Raw genomic sequence first — 9,307 nt, 5'->3', positions numbered from 1 at the left:
ACTGGACCAGAAATAATAAATTTTCTGTTTCAAGGCAAAAACCTGAATCACAAACTATAATTTTCTTCCCAAAAATCACACAAATAAAACAAAAAGTGCTTTTATTTCTGAAGGGTTAAAAAGAGAGAGAACTCTCTTCCATCGTTAAATCTCATCCAACAAAACTTGACAGAGCGCCTCTGGTAGAAAAACATTAAAAGTTTAATGAACTATACAGAATTGATCAGAATTATATACAGATGTACATTAAAATGACACTAAGCAGACAGAACGGTCAATACAAATTTCATTCATCATTTCATTCGTCGTCTTCTTCGTCCTCAGCGGGCAGCGGTCTGGATCTATGAGGGAAAAACATTTTTACAGGTTAATAAATGCATTTATGTAAATCTCTGTCACAGTGAAACAGCAGCTTTAAACAGGTTTTACCTTTTCCCCCCTAACACACAGCTGATGTGGTAAATTCAGTAAAATATGGGGCTCTTTAGGTGCACAAAGCTGTAATTCCTGAAGGTCATTTTGAATATGTAGAGCAGTGATACTCAACACGTAGCTCTGGAGCTACATGTGGCTCTTTTGTGATGATTTGTGGCTCTTAACTGTCTTAATTTGAAATTTTATTCCCCCAGAAAACCTTAAAAAGGAGAAACTTTGAGCTGAGAAATAATTCACATTAATCACTTTCCCAGTCTTACACAGAAGGCTTTAACTGTCAAAGTTAACTGTCCCATTTTTGCCCCTTTTCCCCCATTAAAGCTACCTTCTGCCACGAATACCCCCCCCCCATCTTTTGAGCTTTTTTTGCCACTTTTATCCTATTTTTGCCCCCATTCACCATTTTTCCCCACTTCTCACCATTTAAGCTACCTGTGCCATTAAATACTGCTTGTTTCCCCTTTTTGCCACTAAATTTTCCTTTTATTCCATTTTTACCCCTTCTTTTTGTCCTTTTTCATAATTTGCCATATTTTACCTATTTAAGCTACCTTTTGCCATGAATTCCTTATTTCCTATTTTTTTGACACTCGACTGCTTTTTGCCCATTTTAGTCACTTGTCTTTTTTTGTCACTTCTGACCCATTTATCCACCTTTTCTCCCCATTTTCGCCACCTTTAACTTGTTGTTATTGCTACTTCAAGCTGTTTTTGCCACCTTCACCTCTTAGATTGTGGCTCTTGCTAAGGTATTTTTCAACAGTTTGGCTCTTTGGTTGAGTAACACTGCTGTAGAGACAAACTGGTCATCCACCAACAAATCCCTACACCAGAGAGTGAAATGCAATCATTTTGTTGACATATCTGAAAAGGAAAGAAGTGCTCATTTATTTAATGGCATCAAACCTCCAGACTTCATCTAATGCTACCAACCAGCTTCTTATGCATGATCGAAAATAATGTGGTTTTGAAATAAGACTAAAAATAAGACGCTTTAAGGGGAGGATGACTGGTGGATATATTTGGATTTTAGCACATTAAAACCTGCTACTTCTCTTCACGTTTCTTCTGCATTACTGTTTGACATTTTATTTGTTTGCTCATCATTTACATCTTTATCATCAGACTCTGCTGCTGCCAGTCTGGGCAAGGACTCTCCTAAAATGACTTTGGTAATGGAGTTTTCCTTTTCGTTAAATAAAGGTTGGAAAGAAAAATCAACGCTATCATAAACGTACATTTACATCAGTAAATTAATCATTACCCTTCTTAATAAGCCTTACTCTTATAGACCTTTTTAACCATTACAGGCATTTTACGGATCTAAGTTTGTATGATTTATGACATATTCTTTATGTTTATATACAAAACTACCATAGGCTTTTAAATTCATAAATCTCTACATAGAAACTAACCTGCAAAGGGAGCGATGAAACCAAAACAATACTGGAAGATTTTAATGATTAACCAGAGTCAGATAACAACTAGTCAGAAAATCCTGCTAATATTAAATGAGTGTCATTTTAGAGTAAAAGGCCGTCAGCATCCATGTGTTCATTGCTTTCTTAGTGGCTTTATTCTTTTTTATTAACTATTTAAGAGAATAATCCATTAGCACTGGTTTGTCAGTAGCCTCGTAGTTTTAGCTTTTCATCCATCAATAAAATCCCAGCTGTTGCTTCTTCCCATTTCCACTAGAGCGTCTTATATTAAAGGTGTAAAAGCCCCCTGATTTAAAATCAATAACTCCCCGAGTATACCATCTCAAATGAGTAAGAAAATATTTTAAATTGTAAACCCAAAACAGTTTGACATTTAGAGATTTTGCTCTAGTTTCTGATCACTGGATGCTTCTAGTTCAGCAACAAAAACAGTCGACCTCTTCAGTAATAAAACAGCTGAGAGTCAGCTGACAGGATGGCTTTGTAAAATGTTTCAGGAAGTCTTTTTAATCTCTCAAGATAAATTCAGCAGCCAAACTCGCCTACGATTTATCAGATCAGAGTTTCCGGATCTAAAACGAGCAGACAGGATTCATTCTGTGGTCTACTAGTGGACATGTCCTCATTTATATTAGTGTGTAATAATTTAGAGCAGTGGCTGGACTTCAGCAGAGTTTAGAACCATAAAACTAGGAAAAGACAAGGTGATATGCTCTGCTACCTTCTGCCTGTAGAGCAGTGATGCTAAACGTGGGGCTCTTTTAGGTCTTCATCTGAAATATTCCCCCAGAAAACCTTAGAAAGGGAAACTTTCACCTCAGAAATTATCCATTGCAACTCACATTAATCAGTTTGGTTCTAATTGTTCAACTTAACTGTCAACCTTTGACTTTTGTCTGTATATTTCCATTTCCGCTATTTGAATTTTTTTTGCCACTTTTGATCCATTTTTTGCTGCTTTCAGCCCATTTTAAAAACTTTTCACTCATTTTTTGCCACGTTTTGGCTGCTTTGACCATTTTTGCATCTATAACTCACTTTTTGTCACTTCACACCCATTTCTGCCTCTTTTCTCCTCATTTTAGTCACTTTCAACCAGTTTGTCATTTTATGCACATTTTTTTCCACTCTCCGCCAGTCTTTGCCCATTTTCACGAGTTTTTGCCTCTTCTATCCTGCTTTTTGCAGTTTCTAACATTTTCACCTTTTTGCCACTTTTTGGCCATTCAAGCTGCCTTTTGCCATTAAATGCCACTTTTTAAATTGTATCCATGCTTTCCTGCTTTTTTGCCCATTTGAGTCACTTTCACTCATTTTGCCACGTTTTTTTTGGTGCCACCTTTAATCCATTTTGCTGCGTATAACCCTTTTTTCTCACTTCCTTTTGCCACTTTCTGCCATTTTGGCCACTGTTATCCTGTTTTTGCCCCTTTTCACCAGCTTTTGTGACTTTTATCCTGCCCTTTGCAATTATTTCCCCTTTCTTGCCACTCTTTGCAGGTTTTTGCCCATTTCAGCCACAGGGAACTAATTTTTTTGTAACGTCTCACCAATATTCTCCCCATTTTAGCCACCTTTTACCTTCTCTATGCCCGTTTTACCCCTTTCACCTGTGTTTTGCCACTTTTTGACCTGTTTTGCCAGCTTTAACTTATTTATATTACAACTTTAACCCATTTTTTTCACCACTCAGATTGTGGCTCTTGCAAATGTATTTTTCACCAGTTTGGCTCTTTGGTTGAGTAACACTGCTCTAGAGAATGCAGAGATTTATTCTGGGGTGATAAGAGGAAGTACGACCTCAGCTAATTAGAGTTCAGCTCATTACAGCCACAGTGTTTGATTTCCACAAATGTCAGAGCTAATGGCAGCATGAAGCCGGGTGATTAAGCCAGGGTCATTCGACAGGAGGAGGCAGTAGCTTGGACGATAAAACCTGTAAAGACTAGGACAGCCTGAGAGAGAGCAGGTTTTTGGCACAGACGATCAAAAGTGAGTACCAGCCAGGGCTAAAGGTGGAGGATGATCCGCAGTTATGCAACCCTGCATCAACTTCAGGCTCGTAAACTCAAAGTTCCCACTAAATCACAAACAAATAAACCATTTGCCTGGGAAATATAAGTTTGGATAAAACATGTTTAAATATAGTAATTTCCATGCTATGGAGGTGGGTGTCTGCTGATAGTTTTTAGACAAGGATCTCCCCACAATTTAAACCCCCGATGAAGAATGATGACATACTTCCTGCTGGTCTTTGACATGCCGCTGCCTCCAGCCTCCTCATCATCCTCCACCTCTCGGGCCTTCTTGTTCTTCTTCTCTGGCTTCCTGGGAGGACCACCGAAGAAATGTTTGTTATGATCAGAGTGGTTATTAATCAGGTTAAATAAAATATCACAGCTTAACTTCACAATGGACCATGATTTCACTGGCGCCCAGTTTGCTCTCATTTTCCCTACTTATGGGCAGCTTTGTCAGCAGATGACTATTCTGGAGTGTGCATGGCTGTTCAGCCACCTTCAGGTACAGTGGGGGTCCCCGGTCTCTGGCATCTTTATTTAGGGGGTCGCAGGCTGAAAAGGGTGAGAACCCCTGCTCTAGAGAATGCTGACATTTATTCTGAGGTGATAAGAGGAATTACGACCTCAGCTAATCAGAGTTTAGCTCATTACGGCCACAGTGTTTGATTTGCACAAATGTAAGAGTTAATGGCAGCATGATGTCAGGTGATCAAGCCAGGGTCATTTGACAGGATGTGGGAAGAATGGCGGTAGCTCTGACAATAAACACTGTGAAGCAGTAATACTCTGTGTGGCTTTTATGTCTTAATTTAAAATATTACTCCCCCAGAAAACCTTAAAAAGGAGACACTTTGTGCCATTTTAGACCGATTTAATCTATCTTTCCTCATTAAACAACCATTTTTCCCCTATTTTTGGCCATTTTGCAACTTCTTTTTGCCACCTTTCCCCATTCTTTCTACTTCCATCCCATTTTTGCCCTTTTTTCCAAAAATTTTAGTCCGTTTTTGTCCATTTAAGCTACCTTTGCCACTAAACATTCCTTTTATTCCATTTTTTATCCCTTCTTTTGCCAATTTTTACTTTTTTTTTGCCATATTTTACCCATTTAAGCTACCTTTTGCCATTAAATTCCACGTTTTTACACATTTTGACACTGTTAATGACAACTTTTAACCCATGTTTTGCCACTTAAATCCCATTTTTGCCCCTTTACCGTTTTTTCCTCCTTATTTCCACCCATTTAAAAAACTTTTTGTCCTTAAATACCACTTTTTCCTTGTTTTTGCCCATTTTGGCCACTTCTTTTGGCCACTTCTTTTTGCCATTTTCATCCCATTTTTGCCCTTTGTCACCATGTTTTTGCCATTTTTTGCCCATTTAAGCTACCTTTTGCCATTAAATACCACTTATTTCCTATTATTTGCCACTCTTGACTGCTTTTTGCCCATTTTAGTCACTTTTCACTCTTTTTTTGCCACATTTGGACCATTATATTTCACCTATAACTCATTTTTTGTCACTTCTGACCCATCTTTGCTACTTTCTGACCATTTTTCCACTTTTTCTTCCCATCATCACCCCTTTTTGCCACCTTTAACTTATTACTATTGCTACAAGCTGTTTTTGCCACTTTTCACCTTTTAGATTGAGGCTCTCACAAAGGTATTTTTTAACAGTTTGGCTCTTTGGTTGAGCAGGGTTGAGTAACACTGCTGTAAAGACTAAGACAGCCTGAGTGAGTGCAGCTTTTTGGCACAGAGATCAAAAGTGAGTACCGGCCAAGGCTAAAGGTGGAGGATGATCCGCAGTTATGCAACCCTGCATCAACTTCATGCTCGTAAACTCAAAGTTCCCACTAAATCACTAAAAAAAAAAAGAACCAGTTGTTTAAATACAGTAGTTTCCATTTCATGGAGGTGGGTGCCTGTAGATTTTCTTTAGAGAAAACTCTCCCCACAAATTTAAACCCCCGATGAAGAATGATGACATACTTCCTGCTGGTCTTTGACATGCCGCTGCCTCCAGCCTCCTCATCATCCTCCACCTCTTGGGGCTTCTTGTTCTCCTTCTCCGGCTTCCTGGGAGGACCACCGAAGAAGTCCCCGATGCCCTTCTGCCAGGTGGGCGTGGGGCGGGGACAGACAGGGTTTCCACCAGCATATTTGTTCTTTGCTGTGAATTTAAATGACTCATCTCAGTCTCAGCTCCTTAGAATAATGTTATGGCAGCGGTGTTGGGCTCAGGGACTTACAGGGAGTGGAGCACTGGCTGCTGGAGGAGGCAGAGGCGTTGGCTGCACTGGAGCCCAGAGACTTCCTGGGAGCTGAAGCTGCAACAGCTGCAAACAAGCAGGAATAATTAGACATTTAACAGACTAGGACTGAAATATAATGGCCCAAGTATGTGGAGGAGTTATAGCTTCCTGTGTGGGACCTAATTTCAAATAAATACTACAGAGAAATCCACGTGAAAGAGTTTATAAGCCTCATCTAAATTTAAACAGTTCCCTAAACATTAATGGTTATGTTTAGACAGACTGGAGAGTTTATGGAGCTGTATTTATAAGCCGAATTTTCCAGAAGAACCTGTAGGATCAGAACATATTGTATGTTTCGTCTTGTCATTTCCATTTTAGGTTTACAACAAGAATTATCTTAATTATCCATCCTTTTAATGGGGTTTGGTGTATTGGGCGCACAAAGCGGCGCTAAAAACTGGCGCCAGATTGCAGAAAGCAAACCCTCTGAATGGAAAACAAACAGTAAAATGTCATCTAATAATGTGGACGAGAAAAGTGAAATAAAACTGTAATACATGAAGCCAACACTGATTTAAAGTTTTTAATTCCGTCTCAGTTTGTTGAAGTGAAACCATGAAAGGAGGTAACCCAGTCTCCGTGTTGGCGGGAGGCTGAATGAGAGGATTGTTTGACTCCAGTTTAACTTTAACGGCGTCAATGTCCTAAAATTCAATATCTAGGATATATGAGGCATCAACATAGTCTATATTAGAGAAATATCCCGGTAAAATTCTCCCATTCTCCCCGATTTTACCTCTTAGTAAACACCCGACCCGCCAGATTCAATGATAACACCGCTACATCCGGGTAAAATCAGCTCTATTTAATTAAAGTCGTTTTAAAAGTCTATAAAATGTTGACATACCTTTTCTGTATGTTCCAGGGACACTATCGGCTTTAGTCCTCACCATTTCGGCAGAATTTTAGCCCAGGAGGTCTTTACTTAAAGAGAAACTCACCAAAGTGACTACAGACGAGCCTCCCGCCTTGGTTTAAAAAGACCAGCGGATGGGGCGGGAGATTTCTTCTTCTACGTTTTCTATTCTGGCAGACCACAGGAAGCTATGACGCAATGCGGTTCTCTATGGTTCTGTCAAGAAAATAGCATAGCACAGAGGTCATCAAGTACATTTGCACAAGGGCCAGATTTAGTCTTGACGGAGTCTCTGGGGGCCAGACTTCCAAATAAAGAAAAATTAAATCAATATTTTGTTCTGATTAACATATTATTTTGTTAGTTTTTGTATTTTCTTTCATATCACAGGACATTTTTAAGCGTTACCAGTGAGATCTGTCCCAATAGATAACGCCGTAGACCAGAAGGAGACAGGCATGTCCACAGAGTTGGCTGGAAGGAGTGGGCCTTCAACAATTATGATTTAGCACCAACATGAACTCACGTTTCACAGTTTTCACTACTTCACTGCTTCATTCTGCCATTTCTGCTACTTTTTGTGCCACTTTTATCCCATTTTTGCCACTTTTATCACCCATTTTTTCCGCTCTCTAACCCCTTTTCACCACTTTTCCAGCCATTTTGCCAGTTTTAACACATTTTTTTATTATTTACTAATAACGGCTTACAAGTGAATTTCCGTAAAAACAGGTCAAATGTTAGTCATTTTTAAAACACTTTGAATATTTATTGATTTTGGGGTGGATTTAACAGCTGCAGACATTTAAAGCCAAAAGATACTGTTAAAACCAGAACATCTTCTTTTCCTGCTTTTCTGAATTTAATGATCTTCTGGGGGCCGGACAGGAAGCTTTGGGGGGCCTGATTTGGCCCCCGGACCGCCAGTTGATGATCACTGCCATAGACATTATATAAAATACGACCCGATGACTTATTTATTGTTAAAGAGTGACCAAACCTCGTAGTTATGGCTGAAGTACGTCAATCCTGGATTAAAAAAAAGTTTATAAAATGTTGTGATTATAGGATGAATTGAAATAAAACACCCTTCTGAAAGCACGATGTTAACAGAAATATTACCAAAGTGGTTGATGATGTCAGACCAGACCAGCTCAGCCAATAGAAACAGTTCAGTTTCAGTTGCTAGGTTTCAACCTGTAGAGCAGGGGTCATCTACTACATCGGTACAAAGGCCAGCGTTTGTCTGTGTAGATACTGAGGGGACCCGTTAAATGACCCAAAGAAAAGAAACAGTTCTCTCTAAATAATTTCATTTTCTTTGAAATGTTCATGTTTAGCCCTCAGCAGTGAACTCAGTCCCTATTACCTATACTGAAGCCAGACACGAGGGGGCGACTGAGACATTTAAGCCACATGTAACCCACACATTTCCAGAGGGAGGTTTCTGGGGGATAGACTTATTCAGTCAATCCTGATCCATCATCAGAGCTGGACTTTACTATTAGAAAGGCTACAGCTGGGGCGCCATACAACCAGGAGCGCTGAGAACACATAATTATCTTTTCTCTTTCTGTCCTCTTGGAATTTAAAGGGGTAAAGACGCTCATTAAAAGTGTGAAATATTAAATAAACTTGGTCATGTCATAGTGGCATTTAAGAAATCTTAAAGTAAAATGTAAATGTGAAATATTTATGAGTCACTTTGGAAAAAAAAACACTGAACACAAGTTATTTTGTGTCCTCCGTTATTTTAACAAATATTAATTGTTCACATTTATGATCATATATATCAAATCTTGAGAGTTTTTGGTTAATAATAAAATCAAAAAAGAAAAAAAAGTCATGTGTTATTGAAATAAACATTCAAACTTAGTATTCTAAAGTCAGTTCGTTACCAGAAGTCCATTAAAAATGTCCAAACCAACATTTAGAAATTTCTTGGACATTTGAGGGCCTCATGTCTGTGTTTGCCTAGGGCCTCAGAATTGCTTAATCCGCCACTGTTTATCATAATAATCTTTTTAATTTCAGAAATTAAAAAAAAAAATAAACTATTGTTTTATTAATTTGATGTAAATACAAATCCGACATATTACACAATAAAACTAAATCAAACTTTTCTTCAGTCTGTCTAAAATTGCCTGTAAAACAGCAATATTAATATAACTTTTACTTTAAAGAAATGACAGTTTTATATTCACTTTTTGCCGTAGACTTGGATGTTTCTCAT

The 9,307-nt window shown here is 38.5% G+C and overlaps 1 protein-coding gene across 2 annotated transcripts; it reads right to left on the bottom strand.

The window, feature by feature from the left end:
- Window positions 1-183: 183 nt before the first annotated feature.
- pclaf (PCNA clamp associated factor) lies at window positions 184-7,222 on the bottom strand. Of its 2 annotated transcripts, XM_041796008.1 has the most exons (5): window positions 7,066-7,222; window positions 6,153-6,239; window positions 5,893-6,073; window positions 4,119-4,205; window positions 184-341 (listed from the first exon to the last, which is right to left on the bottom strand). In XM_041796008.1, the coding sequence occupies exons 1-5, from the start codon at window positions 7,109-7,111 to the stop codon at window positions 299-301; spliced, it is 444 nt and encodes a 147-aa protein (XP_041651942.1). In that variant the 5' UTR covers window positions 7,112-7,222; the 3' UTR covers window positions 184-298. The 2 variants fall into 2 exon arrangements, with proteins under 2 accessions (XP_041651942.1, XP_041651943.1); XM_041796009.1 differs by lacking the exon at window positions 4,119-4,205.
- Window positions 7,223-9,307: the final 2,085 nt, after the last annotated feature.

The sequence above is a fragment of the Cheilinus undulatus genome, linkage group 9 (assembly GCF_018320785.1).
Source record: "Cheilinus undulatus linkage group 9, ASM1832078v1, whole genome shotgun sequence".
Taxonomy (NCBI): Eukaryota; Metazoa; Chordata; class Actinopteri; order Labriformes; family Labridae; genus Cheilinus; species Cheilinus undulatus.
Note: the sequence above shows the minus strand (reverse complement) of the source record. Positions and strands in the feature narration are given on the sequence as shown.